Here is a 20,947-nt window from a genome sequence, read left to right on the forward strand (position 1 = left end):
GGAAGAAGACACTCCAGGTTCAGGAAAGGATCAGGAGGAGGAGGAGGAGGGCCTGACTTTGGAACGCCTGTCCCAAGTTAAAAAAAATGGTAAATGACCTCCAGGAGTTTGTCGCAACATGGGATCCTTACATGGAGCGCTCCTTGAAGTTTTCTAATATTCTAGACACAGCATTGAAGCCCTATAATCAAGCTCTCACCACCACGAAGAAGCAACGGCAGCAGTTGCCAATCACAATGTTCATCACACGAACGAAGAAAGACCCTCCGATATGTAACTCCTCTGCTTAGCTGTGCAGTCATATCTTCATCGTCATTCATCCTACTGCACGGCTAATTCATCATCATCATCTTTAACCAACATTCATCACTGGTGAGTACCCTGTTTACATAGGTTGTACTAGCGTAACACAATTGTTTAATGTTCATACATATTTTGTTCTTTCTCTCTATCTCTTGTGATTTTACATACAATTGTTTCCCTTGTAAAAAGAAAATGGATGTCTTAAATTGTAACTGTATGAAAGAAAACGTGCATGACTGAATACTTATGGGGGGACTGGATTATTTTCACATACGTAACTAAGTCATGCAGTACGTACATAGCATGTATTTATGTATAACCATAAAATGTAAGATTTACTTTAAAACAGTATCAATAATATTTCAAAGATTAATATGAACCATAATAGGATATCTTATGTATATTTGGTGAAGGATGGTCTTCTTAAGGATACTTTGGTGTTTGCATGTTCAGGATAGGAGTTTATGAGCATTTTTGGAGGGGGTTCCAAACATTCGCGGGTTCTAACTATTCACAGAGGGGTCTGGTACGCATTCCCCGAGAATACGGGGGGACCACAGTATAATGTTTTTTCATGTTCACTCTTGTAAGCAGCTGCCTGCCGCTCCCCAAAATATCGAGTTGAAAAGAGTGAAAATTTAGCGATTGATGTGTCGATTTTATAAATGTTCATGCTCTTATGTTTAAAATGTGTATAAATATATATTACTTATAGGGTATTTTTATTTTTGTACATAAATATAATACAAATTAAGGCAGCTTTCGTAACTACCCTCCACATTGTCAGAGGATATTTTTTCATGTTCGTTCTTGTCCGCCACTGTTCCGAAAAATGCATGGTGTTATTTCATTATTTATGCATCTTTTCCATAAATCCTTTAAAAAGTTATACATTACTTCACTGTATCCAATAATATTATATGTATTCTCATATTATTGTATTATATAATACTACTGCAAATCTAAGCTAGTAGTATTCCGCGGAGGGGCCAATGTTTTGATTTCAAATCAGCTGATAGTGAACACAAGTTTGTTTTGCCATATTTAATGCAATTCTTAGCGAATTTTCTTGCTTCTATTTAGCATAAACAAATATCTAGATACTTGACTTATATGAGACAAGGTTATTTTTCCTTATACAACGTGTTTTTAGGTGGAAATATAAATTGAATATGTCTCGTTGTGATTGTGAACTTATTTTTTTCCGTTAACAGATTAGGTTGGCAGCATGTTTATTGCGGAAAAAAATTACGTGATTCCGTTTGCAATTTTCCTTTATATCATCGTAATACAAACTTTACGTTATCTTATATCAGCGTGAAACCAACAGTAAAATGTGTTCTTTCAAGCCCAGTAGTTTTGATTAAAATTATTTTATCTCAATTTCATCTACGGTTGTGTTTGAACAGTTTTCTCAGCTTCAGTTATAACTAGGTTTAAATTTAACAGTATATTTCCCGATTGATCTTTGATCTATAGCGAATAAAGTTATTACATTAAGATATCTCAGTTCTATTCTACATAACGTCATTTATAACAACTACGGTAATAGTGTACTATAGTACGATGATTGAAATACAAGCCAAACAGATGTTATCGAATTCGGTTGTACTTAAAATAAAAAAAAAGGTCGTTTCACGTTCGGTTGTTCATAGCTGTACACGTTTATGCAACAAGTATGACGTTAAAACCATATTTTCATCATTATCTTTTGCCGTTTTTGAACTTATGTAACTAGAAGATGGGATAAAGTTAGGCTATTGTAATGTGGTCTCTCATAAAATCAGATTATCGTAAGACAAATTTTCATGTCTTGAACACTACAGCTACCTGTACACTGTATAAAACCTTATTATATATTTACATACTCAAGACACCCAAAGGATTAAAGCTAGTCTTTTTTCACTTTACAGTATTTATAATACTATAATGTACTGTACAGTAAATTCTATAGTACTATACTGCATAAATATAATTTCACTTATTGCGCCATTGCAGGATTAAGGCACCATTTGACTGGTCTAGGGCGCTGTTAACTGGTCTAGAATTTCGAAAGGTGTGCGGCGGCTGTAGGCTTTAAAATTGCTTAGCATCAAAAATCACGTAGCGTCGGTGGGCAGGAACGGAACCCCTGCCGCTAACCGAGGGCCGCCTGTACTTATAAAGACTTTGAGACGACAGAGCATATGAACTGAGATACAGTAAAAGGAACAAAAGGGGTTGCAACTAGTGGCCGAAGGCACAATGCAAAGATTCATAAGTAATGCCAATAGTGCACTGCATGAGGTGCACTGATGATACCAATCCCCTCAGGTAATAAATCTTGAAATTGAGAAGTTGATCAATAGCATATTTGACCAGTCTGGTGGCACCATTAGAACATGGCCCCAGAAGTTGCATGGAAAAGCACAAGCAGTGCAAATGTATAGTTTGAATGGTGTGCCAGAACTCAGGTGATAAGGACAAACTCTTTGAAGTAAAGTTTATGGTTATCTACAGCAATGGGTTGTACAATATGAACAACATCAATTTCTCACTGATGTACATACAATATCTTACTTATTGGTAGGTTACCTGAAAATGTATGGCAATATAAATTAGAGTGAAAAAAATTAATGTAAAAGATTTCAATACTCACAGCCAATATGTTGCCAACTCTGAACCAGAATTCTATATTGGGGATCTGCTCAATACCCTTGGCTCCCTTAACCAGCCGAAGGTAACAGAAGCCAAAAACGAAGTATGCTCCAAAGGTGACAAATAACCTTAAAATAAAAATGGTTAACTTAATTCCATCCCATATCTACATATATAAAAATTATGCTACAAACTATATTTACTCAGAAAGATTACCAAATTGCATCAAACTGCAACCCACATCTGCATGTTCATTAAAATACTGAAACCATGTTCTGAAGAAATCTGTTGCTTATAAATGAAAAAGAAACTTATAGGCCCAATTATAGTACTTGGAAAAGCTCTTAATGGTCTCTGACTTGATGCAATACAGTAAACATATGTATAAAGAAAAACTTTACAGCTGAAAGGATAAAGAAAGCATTTTTATGTTATTAAAAATATTTTCCATACAAATCAAATTTCCTGAATTATGTAAATTCCTTAAGTCTTGAAGATAGAAGTGGCAACAGGAATTAAACCTCTAATTCTTGAACAGGACATGTTATGAACAGATATGCTTTTATAGAGATAGAATTAGGCTATAAAGAACAGAACATATTTTCTGAGTTTTCTAACTCTACTGTTTCTAGTCAAACCCGTACCACCAGTCCTGTGCACATAGTATAGATCAAGTCTTGTCTTGCCTTACTTGCCCTATCCTCTCAGCTACTATGGTGTTTGGCACCCATATTCTTATGATCATAAGCTGGACCTGTTACACATCATTTCATCTGGGTAAACTAACAGTAATTAGACTTGTCAATCTTGAACATGTTATGAATAGATATATCTTTATAGAGACAGAATTAGGCTATAAGGAACAGAACATATAAATTAGAGGCTATTATTTTATCAAAATTGTTTAAGTTTTCCAACTCTACTGTTCTGAGTCATACCCGTACTGGTCCTGTACACACAGTACAGATCAAGTCTTGTCCTGTCAGCTACTATGGTGCTTGGCAGCCATATTCATATCATCATAAGCTGGACCTCTTACATAACATCTCATTCAAGCAAACTAACAGAAATCAGACTTGTTAATCTTTTCATTTATATATATAAAAAATTTGAATTTTGTTTTTTACAAGATGCCAACTTTTTTTATTATAAAAAATATGAATTATATGTTTATTACAAAGTTGTATAATGAGATTTTGCAGCATTTATTTTACCAAAGACACAGTTTGGAGTACCCAAGTTGATAAGATAGGCCTATATTAATAGGTAACATTCTTCTGAAGCAAAATTTTAAGAAGACAAAATGAAGACAATATTTTGTTAATTGAAAATATGAGCTTTACATTTATTACAAAGTTGTATAATATTTTTGTGAATGATGAATGTTGATAGAGATGTGAGTAGTTTACTCAAGGTGAGTAAAATTAAAGTTTTGCCCCTCATATGAAACATCAATCATATAATGAATTGTAACTGAATTATAACTGAAACCCTCATGATTTGAATTAAATTGGTATTGAACATTTATTTTTGAAGATTTGGAATTGATTTGCATTGGTGCAAATCAATTGACCCCAACCCTGCTAACTAGGTGACAAAATTTGTGTACACAAAACACTGAAATATCATACTGTAATGAAGCAAACACAGCTAAAGAGATAGATTCTCAGAATGATAAAAAAATTCATTACTAACAGAAGACAGTGACCCATTGGTGTAACAAAGACTCTGGATTTAATTATTACAAAGTAAAAAGTGAATCAATAATTAGTGCCAGAACAGCAGTCCTCAGCAACATAAATCACCTTACAAAAAGCGACCAACTGTTAACAGCACTGCAGGTTCACAAAAAGATGGCACATGCATACTGATGGTACCTATTTCTGCTTGACAAACTGATGAACTAGGGAATATTTGTGATACACAAATAAGCATGTATTTGATTAATGGGGTTGATGAAACAAATACTTTACTTACTGTCATGCAGTTCATCTTACTCCCTCTCTACTGTACTGTTCTGAGAAAGCTGTTATTCTTAATCAATTAAGTAATAAATAACAGACAATCAATCCATACTAAAAAAGGGTGTAGTCATTTGTTAATACACTTCAAATACTCACAAGATGAAAAATATCGCACCGCCACTTAAACCCTCATCAGGAGCTTTTGGGCAAACAATTTTGTGTGGTACAACAAATTGCAAGTAACAGCTTGCATCAGTCAGCTCCTGAATTGCCTGGATTTGGACCTGCAAAATAATAGGTACCAAATTAAAATAATGTTTCATACAAGCAAACCAAAATTTCCCTTATAAGCTACCCAATGATCCCACACATAAGGGACAAGGAATAATTCCAATTTCTACACTTATCCCGTTAGAATATACACTTGCAAGAGACCTCCTGCTAGGGGTGTGAGATTTTAAAGAGTTTGTATTTTTTGCCTCTCATTATCATTTTCCCCACTGATGTTAACATTTACAATGTATTGTGTTCTCTCTAATCAGACACTGTTTATTGGATGTGTTGATGACATTCTGGTTAATGAATACTCCTTAGTACCTATACTACTATGTAATATATCCTATTAACCCTCTTACGCCGAATGGACGTATTAAACGTCGAGTCAAAATGTCTCCTGTATGCCGAATGGACATATCATACGTCGACTCAAAAAAGTTTTTTTAAAAATTCGCGGAAAAATACTTATAGGCCTACTTGGCAAAAACTTTTGAATCACGCGCCTTGGGGGATGCTGGGAGTTCACGGATCAAGGCATTGTTTTGTTTACAATCGCTACGCAGGCGCGCAAGCGCGAATTTCTTTTTTATCGCACTAAAAAGTATTAGTGACACATCTCGGAAATTATTTAGTCACTTTGACATAATTTTTGCTCCATTTTAAATTATCCTTTACATGAAGTATTATATATGAAAATATGCACAATTTCATGTAAAATACAACAAAAAAATACTCATGATTGTAGCTTTTATCAGTTTTGAAATATTTTCATATAAATAACGATAAGTGCAAAAATTTCAACCTTCGGTCAACTTTGACTGTACCGAAATGGTCGAGAAATGCAATTGTAAGCTAAAACTCTTATATTATAGTAATATTCAATCATTTGCCTTCATTTTGCAACAAATTGGACGTCTCTAGCACAATATTTCGATTTGTGGTGAATTTATGAAAAAACTTTTTCCTTACGTTCGCGTGGTAACTCTTCCGATAAATTTTTTCGTGCGATTCTCCTAATGTTTGCACCATTTTAAATTTGCCGTTACATAAAGTTTTATATATGGAAATGTGCGCAATTTCATGCACAATACAACTAAAAACAACCCATGGTTGTAGCTTTTATCAGTTTTGAAATATTTTCATATAAATAACGTTAAGTGCAAAAATTTCAACTTTCGGTCAACTTTGACTACTGAAATGGTCGAAAAACACAATTGTAAGCTAAAACTCTTATATTATAGTAATACTCAATTATTTACCTTCATTTTGCAACGACTTGGAAGTCTCTAGCACAATATTTCGATTTATGGTGAATTTATGAAAAAGAAAAAAAAAACATTTTCCTTACGTCCGCGCGGTAACTCTTCCGAAAAAATCGGAATTTTTTTTGTGCGATTGTCGAAATGTTTGCACCATTTAAAATTAGCTGTTACATAAAGTTTTATATATGAAAATGTGCGCAATTTCATGCAGAATACAACTAAAAATGATTGAAGGTTGTAGCTTTTCTCTTTTATTGAAATATTTGCATATAAATCACGATAAATAGAAAAAAACCACGTTTGGTCAAATTTGACTCTACCGTAATAGTTGAAAAACGCACTTGTAAGCTAAAACTCTTACGGCCTAGTAATATTCAGTCATTTATCTTCATTTTGAAATAAATTTGAAGTCTCTAGAACAATATTGTGATTTATGGTGAATTTTTGAAAAATATATTTACTTCCCTCCGCGCGCCGATTTGCGGCCGCAAGTCTCCGAAATGCGTACATCGCATTATCCTAATATTTGCTCCTTTTCATATTAGCCGTTTTATAGAGTTTCATATATCAAAATGTGCGCAAATTCATGAAGAATACAATAAAAAATAATGGAAGGTTGTAGCTTTTCCCATCTTCGAAATATGTGCATATAAATAAATATATATATAAACATTTCGACATTCGGTCAACTTTAACTCGTCCAAAATGGTCGAAATCTGCAATTCTACTCTAAAACTCTTACAGTATCGTAATATTAAATCATTTGTCTTCATCTTGAAACAAATTGGAAGTCTCTAGAACAATATTTAGATTTACAGTGAATATTTGAAAAAAACATTTTTTTACGTCCACGCGTTACGAATTCATACATCATTTTGTGATAATATTTTTCTGGTGTTGCTTTTATTGTTTTACAATGTATTATATATCAAAATGATTGCAATTTAGTGTACAATACAACGAAAAAAAATTAACTCGTTAGCTTAGACCATTTTTTGCACAGCGTGAATGAATACAATTATGTATGAATTTTTTTTTTTTCGCTACCATATATCGCATTATTTACATATGATAATGATATTATTTTTCATTTCTGATAGTTGCATACTAAACTTCTGGCAATGACAAAAAAAGGAGCCAAAAATGAACTCTTAATCTTCAAAACTAAGCGCGCTGTGATTTTTTGAAAAAATTATTTTTTCCGCTTCCGCGCTCACTCCAAACCGGGCCCGGCATACGGGAGAGGTTTTGATTTTTAGGGCTTCGGCGTAAGAGGGTTAAGATAAAAGAACATGAAACATTTTGAGGTTAGGGAAGTGTTCTGACACAAATATTTCTGTGCAGATATTTGATCCTTAATGACCGGTTTTGTATAAAAAGAGTGAATTTTAATTCAAAGTGATATTTGTTCATTTTGCATGCAACAGCATTTGCTTCATTATTTACATTAATTTGATGTTTATACTTGAGTTAGTTTAGCGTAAGTTAATATAAGTGCATTTTTGTAATGTAGTATGTGTATATATTTGTATATTTATGAAACAGAAAAGCATGAAGTATTTATCTCATCTTGCTCCACATGACACCTAGTTGGTCAACAATCATGCTTGAAATCAAGTGTTCAACAACTTGGTGTGCATGCTTTATTTTCTAGGGTGATTTCAGTAGCATTTCTATTTCCATAGAGAGCAGGACACTCATAATTACAGTATACTCAAAATACCATTCATGAACAACTTACCTCCTTCTGAAAAGGGTCACACACAAACATGATGTGGGCTTCACGAAGAGAATTATTACAGGTATTGTTGTAACTATCGCCACCCTGCAAAGTTAACATCAACCAGCTTCCTGGAAAAAAAATATATAAATATATATTTCAAATATGTAAGTATGGCAGATTTTCAGAACTAGAGAGCACAGTTGAATTGAATAAAAAAAAACTCCCTCCCTTCCCTGATCTTCACAACCCTCCCCATTATCCTACAGGCTACAATATTTTGAACTTTTGTAACTATATACTAGTATTCAATTATGTACAGTAAAAAACTGAAACGTTAATCTATTAATATGATAGGGGCCTCTTCCTCAAAGTAATAAGTATACAAGTCAGGGACTTTTAAAAAAGTATCCTTCAGTGCAATCTAGAGATGGCTGCTGAACTTGTTATGGTAGTTTCTGATGATTAGAGAAAGGTGAGTGGGAGAAAAACAAAGTTTTCTTAACCCTTAATCGCCGAGCTGGTATTTCCGAAAGTGTCTCCCGTATGCCGGCGGCGTTTGCAAGTGAGCGCCGAAGCAGAAAAAAAGCTTTTTTTCACAATATCACAGCACACTTAATTTTCAAGATTTAGAGTTCATTTTTGGCTACTTTTTTTGTCATTGCCTTAAGTTTAGTATGCAATCATCAGAAATGGAAAAAAATATCATTATCATATATTAATATTGGAATATATGACAGCGCGAAAAAAATGTCATATATATAATTGTATACAAATCGTGCTGTGAGCAAAACGGTTGAAGCTAATGAGTTAATTATTTTTTCCTTGTACTGTATTGTACACTAAATTGCGATGATTTTGATATATAACAAATTGTAAAACGATCAAAGCAACACAGATAAAATATCACAATATGATGCATGAATTCGTAATGTGCGGACGTAAAAAAAAGTAGTTTTCAAAAATTCACCATAAATCGAAATATTGTCCTAGATACTTCCCATTTGTTGCAAAATGAAGGAAATTGATTGAATATTATTAGACCGTAAGTTTTATAGCTTAAAATTGCAGTTTTCGACCATTTTGGTTGAGTTAAAGTTGACCGAAGGTAGAATTTTTTCTATTTATCGTTATTTATATGAAAATATTTCAAAAATGATAAAAGCTACAACCATGGGTTGTTTTTAGTTGTATTCTACATGAAATTGCACATATTTTCATATATAAAACTTTATGTAACGGCTAATAGAAAAAGGTGCAAACATTACGACAATCGGTTGAAAATATATTTCTGATTTTTTAGAAGTTACCACGCGGACGTACGGAAAAGGTTTTTTTCATAAATTCACCATAAATCAAAATATTGTGCTAGAGACTTCCAATTTGTTGTAAAATAAAGTTAAATGATTGAATATTACTAGAATGTAAGAGTTGTAGCTTACAATTGGGTTTTTTTACCATTTCGGTCGAGTCAAAGTTGACTGAAGGTTGAAATTTTGGCACTTATCATTATTTATATGAAAATATTTTAAAACTGATAAAAGCTAAAACCATGGGTTGTTTTTTGTTGTATTCTACATGAAATTGCACGCATTTTCATATATAAAACTTTATGTAACGGCTAATATAAAATGGTCCAAACATTACGACTTTCGGACGAAAAAATTTCTGATTTTTTTGGAAGAGTTACCATGCGGACGTAAGGAAAAAGTTTTTTTCATAAATTCACCATAAATCAAAATATTGTGCTAGAGACTTCCAATTCATTGCAAAATAAAGGTAAATAATTGAATATTACTAGAATGTAATAGTTTTAGCTTACAATTGTGTTTTTTTACCATCTCGGTCGAGTCAAAGTTGACCGAAGGTTGAAATTTTGGCACATCGTTATTTATATGAAAATATTTCAAAACTGATAAAAGCTACAACCATGGGTTGTTTTTAGTTGTATTCTACATGAAATTGCACACATTTTCATATATAAAACTTTATGTAACAGCTAATATAAATCGGTGCAAACATTACGACAATCAGACGAAAAAATTTCTGATTTTTTCGGCAGTTGCCCGCGCACATAGGAAAGTTTTTTTTTTCAAAAATTCACCATAAATCAAAATATTGTGCTAGAGACTTCCAATTTGTTGCAAAATGAAGGTAAATGATTGAATATTACTAAATTGTAATAATTTTAGCTTACAATTGTGGTTTTCGACCATTTCGCTTGAGTCAAAGTTGACCTAAGGTTGAAATTTTGGCACGTCATTATTTATATGAAAATATTTCAAAACTGATAAAAGCTACAACCATGAGTTGTTTTTGGTTGTATTCTACATGAAATTGCACACATTTTCATATATAAAACTTTATGTAATGGCTAATATAAAACGGTCTAAACATTATGACTTTCGGACAAAAAAATTTCTGATTTTTTCGGAAGAGTTACCGCGGATGTAAGGAAAAAGTTTTATTTCAAAAATTCACCATAAATCAAAATACGGTGCTAGAGACTTTCAATTTGTTGCAAAATAAAGGTAAATGATTGAATATTATCAGAATGTAAGAGTTTTAGCTTACAATTACATTTTTTGACCATTTCAGTCGAGTCAAAGTTGACCGAAGGTTGATATTTTGGCACTTATCGTTATTTATAAGAAAATATTTCAAAACTGATAAAAGCTACTACCATGGGTAGTTTTTGGTTATATTCTACATGAAATTGCGCACATTTCCATATATAAAACTTTATGTAACAGCTAATACAAAACGGTGCAAACATTACGACAATCGGATGAAAAAATTTCTGATTTTTTTGGAAGAGTTACTACGCGGACGTAAGGAAAAAGTTTTTTCATAAATTCACCATAAATCAAAATATTGTGCTAAAGACTTCCAATTTGTTGTAAAATGAAGGTAAATGATTGAATTTTACTAGAATATAAGAGTTTTAGCTTACAATTGCGTTTTTTTACCATTTTGGTCGAGTCAAAGTTAACCGAAGATTGAAATGTTTGCACTTAGCGTTATGTTGACGTTTCATAGGTCAATTCGGCACCCAACAGACAATTTTCGTAGACGTTTAATACGTCTAATCAGCGTTTAAGGGTTAATAAAACTAATATTGTAATACTTACCTGAACACCTGAATTAGCCCTGGTCACTGACCAGCCCGAATTATATCCCCACAGATTTACCCACTATAAGTGGTTAATTTAAACTGTCAGCAATACCAACGCTGGAGGTAAAATCTAGTCAAATAAGTTACCTGTGTTACCATTGGCAATGCTGGTGCAAATACAGGCCACCAGAGGCCTGTCTCCTCAACTGAATCATTCAATATCAAATTGAAGTGGGGAGGAGGGCGGGAATCATTCAAGTGTTCAGGTAAGTATTACAATATTAGTTTTATTATGAAAACTTCATATTGCAATACATTCCCTGAACACCTGAATTATCCCTATTAACAAAATTTTAATGGGGGTGGGATCAATCTAATTCAGCACAACCTGTCCACGGAGCATACAAAGGTAATTCATTATCAACCTACCATGTATAAATAAATGTATGTATCCTAACTTGGTAGGCAAGTAAGTTTGCAAAGAAAGTACTTCAACGTCAGTGTTGAGTCTAGGGTACCGTCTGAGTCAGAAGTGCCTGATTTTCAGCTCTCATAGGGCTGGCCCGAAGGATTCGATAAAATGCCAGGTCTAGGCCAAAGGCCAGGAACTGGGACCAAATGTCATATAATATATTACTCAATAAATTAAAATTAAATTAAAATTAAGTTAAAAAAAACTGCACAGAGGCATAGGCTTTCAAACTAGAACACAAACAGGCAATAAATACATTTACTCACGTTTCCATACATACTAAAAAGGTTATTAAAATCAACAAATAGTCAAGAAACTTAAAAATTTGATCTAAAATCCATTAATCGTTCTAAGGTTTTTGAATATATAATTATTTTTATATTTTATTAATTAAATCAGAGTTTCTTAGAAACGTCATAATCGGAACCACTGAAAATGTGAAAGATTCTGTCAAAATTTCTATTATTGCTTTACTTCCAAAAGTTGACAGTCTCTGCTGGTCATACTTTGGACAATCACACAATACATGCCTGACAGTTATCAATACCTTGCACTCTGAGCACTCCGGAGCAGGGTCACGTGGGCTGCTCATTAAGTGTCCATGTGTCAGACGAGTGTGGCCTATACGTAGATGTGTCAGGATTACTTGCATGTGTCTTTCTCTCTGAGATATGGAGCTCCATTTCGTAATGTCAAGTTTTATTTGTTTTGGTTTATTACTTTTAGGTTCTTCGTTCCATATATTTTGCCATTTATTTACAATTATTGTTTTTATATAAGCTACAGTGTCATTAATAGGGATGTTTACATTTGTTCTCATCATGTGGACTGCTTCCTTGGCTGCTTTATCAGCTTCTTCGTTTCCTTTTATTCCGACATGGGCAGGGATCCAACATATTTCAATATTTTTCCCCTTTTACTATAATTTATAGAGTAAAAACTTTATCCGTTGCACAACATTATTTTTGGGATTATAGCTATTAATGACTTCTATAGGGCTTCTAGAGTCGCCATAAATCACGAAATTGTTAAAGGAGTGTTCTTTGATTATTTTTATGGCCAATGTTATTGCACATAACTCTGCTGTAAATACTGAGGCATTATTGAGAAGCGAGAACTGGCATGTTTTATCCTGGGACACTGCAGCACATCCCACTCTGTATTCTGACTTGGATCCATCTGTATAGATTGCATAATGTGGACCTTTTCGGCTTATGTGCTCTATTGTATGTTGTCTCTGATGTTCTGGGGTATAGGAATACTTTTTTGAAAGAAATTTTAATTTTGTGCAAATTTTTATTTTATTCATAATCCAAGGAGGTAGTTTTACTACTGGAGTTAGTTGGATATTTATATTCAGTGACTCAAACAATCTTCTTGATCTAATTGGAAAAGGTGGTGAATGACTGTTAATAAATACATCCCTTACTTCAAATAATTTTTTGGTTGGTGAATCACTTGACTGAATTCTTAGGGCACTTTTTATCGTTACTAACTCTCTATGGAGAGAGAGAGGTAGTTCACCACATTCAACCTGTAAAGAAGAGGTTGGTGATGATTTAAAAGCTCCTGTACATATGCTAAGTCCTTCATTATGAACTGGGTCCAACATTTTCAGTACTGCGTTTGAAGCTGAGTTGTATATTTCACTTCCGTAGTCAATGATAGACAGCACTGTTGCTCTATATAGTAATGTAAGGGTTTGTCTATAAGCTCCCCAATTAGTGTTTGATAATTTTCTAATTAGATTCAATGCTCTTTTACATTTTGATTTCACATATGTTATGTGGGCGTTCCAGTTCAAGTGAGTATCAAATACTAATCTTAAAAATTTTGCAGTTTGGTCTATTTGTATATACTTTGATTTCTGATTTTCAAATCTAATTCTTCACCTTTCTTCCATCTTTTATCTTTATAAAATATAGCTGCTTGAGTCTTATTGACAATCTAAATCCTACAGATGAGGTCCATTCATCTATTTTTATTATAGATTTGTTAATGATGCGCTCTGCATGTTTTGATTCGAGATGTTGAATAATATATGGCAAAATCATCTATATATATAAAGGTTGCCTTTAATTCCGGTGGGTAGATTTTTACTAATTTCATTAATTGCTAAGGTAGATAGCGTGCCACTAAGGACACTTCCTTGTGGAACACCATTTTCAAGTGGGAATGTTCTGGACAAAGCATCATCAATTTTCACCTGAAAACTTGAGATTTGTTAGAAAACTTTATATGAACATGGGTAAATGTCCATGGACATTGTTGTTTTGTAATGCTTTTAATATAAGATACCTCCATGTAGTGTCATAAGCCTTTTCTATGTCAAAAAAGACTGCTACAGTTATCTGTTTTTGTTCAAATCCTCTGCGTATATGGTCTTCTAGGATAGATAGAGAATCTAATGTAGACCTGTTACACTGTGACCCAAATTAAGTGGAAGTTAAAATTTTGTTTTCTCAAATGTGCCATGTTAGTCTAGCATTTACCATTTTTTCAAGTAATTTGCATAAGCAACTTGTGAGAGGTCTGTAATTATTAACATTGCTTGGATTGTTTCCAGGTTTGGGGATAGGAATTATTATAGCTTTACGCCACTCATCAGGAAATAAATTCTGAAGCCATAAATGATTATAAAATTGTAATAAGTATGACTTTGCCAGAGGTGCTAAGTGGTCGATCACCTCAAAGCAAATATTGTCACCTCCAGGAGCAGATTTATTGCTGTTCGAGAGAGCATATTCCAACTCTTCCATATTAAATTTTCTATTATAATACAGGCGGTCCCCGGGTTACGACGGCTCCGACTTATGACGTTCCGAGGTTACGACGCTTTTTCTTAAATATTCATTGAAAAATCCGCCCTGGGTTACGATGCTTGTTCCGAGGTTACGACGCTTGTTCCGAGGTTACGCTCCGAGTTAACGACGCTTTTAAAAAATGCATACTATGATAAGAATCCTTTATAATTTAGCACAGTATATTAATAAAAATAAGTTTTTGGTTAGATTACAACAAAAATTTTGAGTTTATGATGATTTTCGACACTTTTTATGTCGTATTTTTTAAATTTTTTTAGTGACGCCTCATATGCGGAACTAGTTTCCGAACGAATGAATACACTAGCTTGGGATGCGCAGTTTATAATAGTTCAAAAGTGCAAATAATGAAAAAATAATTCCTTGTTTCCAGTATACATAATTAACAAAACTAAGTTTCTGGTTAGATTACAACGCAAATGCCAAGGTTACGACGGTTTTTTATGCTTTTTAACGATACCTCATACGCAGAACTAGTTTCTGAGCGGAGGGAGCATAAATTAATTTACACTATTAAACTGTATGGTAACCATAGTCAAGGATAAGGAACGCATTCTCAAACAGTATACATATCCTTTAATACAAAACAGCAAAATATCATTGAAACATTATTTCACTTAAAGAATCTATTTATACTCTACTTAGATTTGGATATAAAAACCATAGTTTCTCTCTCTCTCTCTCTTTGTATTTTTCGACGAAAATAATTACTAATTAGTGTATTTTGATGTTTATTTTCATGACTAAATACATTTTTATAATACAAAAATGATTTACTAATTTTCAAATATTAATTTTGATTAATACTGTATTAGTAAGTTTAAGGGGACCGTCCGCTATGGCGGATGACATGTCAACTTGAAAAAATAAAAAATAGAGTTACTACTTGTATCTATGCAGAAACATGCCGTGCATGCTTTCCAGAAGTTTCAGCCAATTATTTTCACAAATAATGATGATATAGCGGTTTTTAAATGATGACGTCATCGTAACTGCGTCGTCTGTATGACTTGAGTTTGACAGAATCGTTTTTGCGTGTTTATTTTTGCATATATACAGCGATTTTGTAAGATTTTTTTCGAAATTCTCATACATCTGGTAGCAATGAAAGGTACTGTGACACTGGGTGAGAAGCGAGCTGCTCAGAGCGGTTATTTATAGGCGAGACTCGGAGAATGACTCAGTTACGCCACAGACGTCTAAGCAGTTACACGCACGTAGGCACTTGCGTTTGGTTACTAGCTATTTACGTTGTTTTTATAACTTCTTAGTGAACTTATAGCAATGCCGAAGTTACCTAAGATCAAGAAGGCTACTCAGCAACTATGGCTAGCAAAATTAGCGAAGGCCAGGAGTGTGCTGAAAGAAAAACATGATAATTAATTGTTTTCAGCTGCCCTCATTGTCTCATGTCTCGCCGTCAACATCATTATCTGGTGTCACGCTGAGGGTATTAACACCACTTTTAGGGGTAGGACCACGATCCTTGATGTAGAACTCAACAATAAAAGTACAAATAAAGTAATTATAATAATGTTGTTTTGACTTTTATAAGAAAAAAGCAAAAATTTACATAGCAAATCTTTGGGAGCTCATAACTCAAAAACATACTTATGCGCATGTCGGTAACCATTACTCGGTTATTTATTATCCAATTTTAGAGAGAAAGATATTGGAAAGAGGAATAAAAATCCCATAATTCTGTGTGACAGAATTTTGATTTCTTTTTTTTCTTTTTTTTTTAGAATTTTTGAGTGTCTAGACTAAAAAATAAGAAAAAAATTCATAAAAAATAAAAAAATTAAAAAATCAAAATTCTGTCACACAGAATTGTTCCGTATATAAAGAAGTTTTTATGGTATGATTTTCAATACAACTGATGTCATATTAGCGGAGAAAACTCTACCAATTATTTTTTTTTAAATCATGATTTTTGCTAATAAAACGAAAAGTTTTTGATCAAATGACTTGAAATTTTTATATGATGAAGGTATTATATATATCTAAAACATATATGAAAATTATGTATTTTGCGTAATAAATAAAAAAAATAGACATCATAGCGGACGGTCCCCTTAATAAGTTGAAATGATATCACATAATAAAAATAATAATTCTCTCTCTCTCTCTCTCTCTCTCTACTACAAAGATGTATGTTTTTTTTGTATGATAAATAAATGATTTACTATTTTCAAATATTAATATTAATTTATACAGCAATAATATCAATTCATTAAAGAAAATACCATAGTGAATTAGTAAGATTTTAGGTTATATATTTATAAAATTATGGAAGAATGAAGGAAATCCCAGTCTTCTCTCGGTAACCTTTTTCTAACTCCAGGTACTAAAACTGTCAGATATATCAAGTTCTGTGACAGCCAGGAGGGGGAAGTGCTCATGAAATTCCCCCCCCCCCCCCCTCTCTCCTCTCTCTCTCCTCTCATCCGTCAATCTTCTCTCTCTCTCATCTCTCTCTCTCTCTCGCTCGTCTCTCTCTCTCATCTCTCTCTCTCTCTCTCTCTCATTTACTGAGACTCAAGATTTTTTATGTACTTGTACTATTTTGTTTTTTAAATACTTTCAAAGAAAATAATAATAATAATAATAATAATAATAATAATAAGAATAATAATAATAATAATAATAACAACAGATGTACATTACAAAATTCATATGTGATAGTATTTAAAGAATACAATACTAATCTATCCATGTCACTTTTAATTAAGGTTAACTCTCTCCTCTCTCTCTCTCTCTCTCTCATCTCCTCTCTCTCTCTCCCTCTCTCTCTCTCTCTCTCTCTCGGGCCACTTTTTACAAGATAATAATGTCATAGTGGTAACTCCCTCCCTCTCTTTCGCTGGATGCGTTATAAGTATTTTTGAGAGAACAGAGAGAGATAAACACACTCTCTCTCTCTCTCTCTCTTCTACCGAGATGAAAGAATTTTTATGGTACTAGTATGTAAAATGTTTATTGATAATTTCAGTTATTTAAACAAATATAAACCTCCTTTATACCGTGCTGGTGCTACAAGTTGTAATGCTCTCTCTCTCTCTCTCTCTCTCTCTCTCTCTCTCTCTCTCTCTCTCTCTCTCTCTCTCTCTCTCTCTCTCTCTCTCTCTCTCTTTGTATTTCAATGAAAATATACAGTAATTTGTGAATACACAGTGTTGCACATGAAAAAAGTAAATTAGTGATAATTTTAGAGATACGGCCCTAAGAAAAATTGCAAATTAGTGAAATTTTCCCTGTGGACATGTTTTCAACAAAGTCGTTCCGGCTTACGACGATTTTCGGGTTACGACGCGTCTTAAGAACGGAACCCCCGTCGTAACCCGAGGACTGCCTGTATATATCTTCTTGTGTTTTTAAATTTATTGCTATTAGTTCTTCATTATTTTTCTTTGTGCAGAAGTGTTCATCTAAATTTTCATTGCTACTTACATTTGCTAAGTTTTCTCCTATTATATTACTTATTTCTTTGGGATCAAGTATTCTTTTTCCATCTTTCAATATGGCATGTCTAGGTGGTTTAACTTGGGTACCATTTATTTTTCTGAATTTTTCCCATATTTTTTGTATGGGAGTATTATTAGAGAGATCTGATACATATTTCCTCCATGAAATTATTCTCCCTTGAATTACTTCCTTTTTTTATATTTTGCAGATATTTTGTTGTATATAGGCAGACTTTAATGTATCAATTTCTAGTAATAATATAGTCATTTTCTGTAAAGTGCCTTCTGATATTCGTAATGTTTTATTTATTTTACTGAACATTCTATTTAAATTACAGTAGTACCTTCAGATACAGTAGTACCTCGAGATACGAAAGGCTCAACTTACGAAAAATCCAAGTTACGAAAGCCAATACGAAAAATTTTACTGCTCTACATACGAAAAGTTTTCAAGATACGAAAGGTTGTTGCTATAAAGTCCCGAGATTTGCCCGGACCACCGAGAACAATTTTAAAACTCCCGCGCCGCCAACTGAGTAAACTCGCCACCATCCTCCAGCTCTCCCATTGGTTCCTGATGCTAGTCACCCCATAAGGTCCTGCTCTCCTATTGGTCAGCATCTACCCCTTGTGCTTTAAGTATTCTATTGGTAAAAGGTTGCTGTAAATTGAAAAACTTAGTATTCATGCAATACATTTAATAAAAAAAAAAAGAAAAACCTTAGATAAAGATCAGAATAAAGAATAGATGAATGGTTATTATACTGTTTGGTAGTTTCAGTAGTTGAAGAGAGATAATGAAAATTTATGGCTTACTGTGTAAAAGTGATTGCTTGGCGATCGTTCAATACTCGTAAGTGCTGGATGTAAACAGACGTTTGGAAGCTTTTTTTTTTTTGTTTGTTTATTATAGTTAATGGTTACTTAATAATTATTTGAAATGAGTACATGCAATACATTTAATAAAAAAATGTGAATTAGATATCATAAAATATAAAATAAATCAGACTGCCAACAAATACGCATTTTTTAGAATTCTTCTTTCTGTTTTATTTTATTTTACGTTACGTATACGTATTGCGTATGTTTCATTATAGCTGTCAGTAACTCTGTATCTCCGTTAGTAAAAGATAGAATAAAGAATAGAAAATGAATGGTTATTATACTGTTTGGTGGTTTCATTAGTTGAAGAGAGATACTAATGACAATTTATGGCTTACTGTGTGCTAGGAAAAATGATTGCTTGGCACTCGTTCGATACTCGTAAACAATCGATTGGAAGGTTTGTTTTTTGTTTGTTTGTGTATTATAGTTAATGATTAATTAATAATTATTTGAAATGAGTACATACTGATTATTTATAATTTTATTGGCATATTCTAAGCTTTTAGCTCTTGGGTTTAGATGTCAGAATCATAGACTAGGCTACAGTAGCAACCGCTAACATAGGCTAGGCTTATTGCTAAGGGACATATGCTAAAGTCCTAATATATGCAGTAAAAATGGGGTTGAACATTACATGCAGTTGAATATTACTCAAGTATGTACAGTATTTTGCCTTTTTGGAGTCATATTTCTTCCGTCGTAACCCTAGAACATGTGTTTTAGGCCTGGAAATATAATTTACTGGGGTGTTTTTGGAGGGCTTGGAACGGATTAGCCATTTTACATGTAAAATGTGTTCCAAGATACGAAAAACTCTTGATACGAAGGCCGTCTCGGAACGGATTAATTTCGTATCTCGAGGTACCACTGTACAAAATTAATCCGTTCCGAGGCGCCCTTCGTATCATGAGTTTTTCGTATCTTGGACCACATTTTACATGTAAAATGGCTAATCCGTTCCAAGACCTCCAAAAACACCCGTAAATTTCATAATAAAGCTAAACTGACCTATAAACAATGAAATACTACAACAATTTGGACCATTCAATACCTAAATTAATAACAAAATGCAAAATAACCTGTAAATAAAGTGTATTAGTGTACATGGTATACAAGAAACACTCTACGTAAAATGTGGAAGCTTACCTTTCGAGTGAGGCTATCTCTGAAAGTGGCGACAGAGGAGGAGGACAAACGGCAGATACGTACACTTAACTTTATGAAACACATAAAAAAATGTCAGAAAAACAAAACTAAACTTTACAAAACACATTAACAAAACTGTAACACTTAACTTTACAACAAACTTAAAATAAAATTTACGTATTGCCTTTTTTTTATTTTTACATTTCTTTTTACTTTTTTATACTTTACGTAATTTCAATTTCTTCCCCACCGAATGGATGCCAGTCCGTTTACGGAATTTTTCTAACCACCCATGAGAAGCCTTGAACTCTGGGGTTGCCGTTGATGTCCCCTCTCCACCGTCGTCTTCGGCCTGGGCAATCAAATCGCCGAAAATAGCGCTGGCCTTCTGGCAGATTGCCGTCTCAGTTATCGTATCGCCATCTATTTCTTTGTCCTCAATCCATACAAGAAGCAGCCTTTCCATTTCATTATGCACATGGCTCCTCTTGTTGGACAAAATAGTCACGCCCTTGGAAGGTGTAGCTGCTTTGATGGCTTCCTTTTGCTTAAGGATGGTGCCTATTGTCGACGGATTTCGGCCATATTCCTTAGCGATCACACTCAACTGCAAGCCAGCTTCATACTTTTTTATTATCTCCATTTTTGTCTCCATAGAAAGTATTCTCTTCTTTCTGTGAACTTCAGCAACTTTCTTGGGACCCATGACTATACTGTACGTAATTAAGTTATGTAGTACATATACTAATTAGGTTCTACCACAACACGATAAAGTAGCACAACGAAATCACTAACGAATTTATGTTACTAAACGAAATCGTTGGACCGAACAAATGCCGCGTGCGTACGATAAAGATTCTGGTACGAAGTGGCCGGGGTAG

The 20,947-nt window shown here is 33.4% G+C and overlaps 2 protein-coding genes across 2 annotated transcripts in view; one reads left to right on the top strand and one right to left on the bottom strand.

Moving 5' to 3' along the window:
- Nucleotides 1–20,947, top strand: part of LOC135217511 (protein phosphatase 1 regulatory subunit 12A-like) — a 98,209-nt gene that overhangs the window by 11,137 nt on the left and 66,125 nt on the right. The window lies entirely within an intron of this gene.
- Nucleotides 1–20,947, bottom strand: part of LOC135217514 (cation-dependent mannose-6-phosphate receptor-like) — a 132,104-nt gene that overhangs the window by 7,891 nt on the left and 103,266 nt on the right. Inside the window, exons 3-5 of the mRNA XM_064253472.1 lie at nucleotides 8,184–8,293; nucleotides 5,061–5,188; nucleotides 2,942–3,068 (exon numbers count right to left, since the gene is read on the bottom strand). Coding sequence (XP_064109542.1) covers nucleotides 2,942–3,068; nucleotides 5,061–5,188; nucleotides 8,184–8,293 — 365 coding nt within the window. The remainder of the gene's footprint in view (nucleotides 1–2,941; nucleotides 3,069–5,060; nucleotides 5,189–8,183; nucleotides 8,294–20,947) is intronic.

This window comes from Macrobrachium nipponense, chromosome 7 (assembly GCF_015104395.2).
Source record: "Macrobrachium nipponense isolate FS-2020 chromosome 7, ASM1510439v2, whole genome shotgun sequence".
NCBI classification, from domain to species: Eukaryota; Metazoa; Arthropoda; class Malacostraca; order Decapoda; family Palaemonidae; genus Macrobrachium; species Macrobrachium nipponense.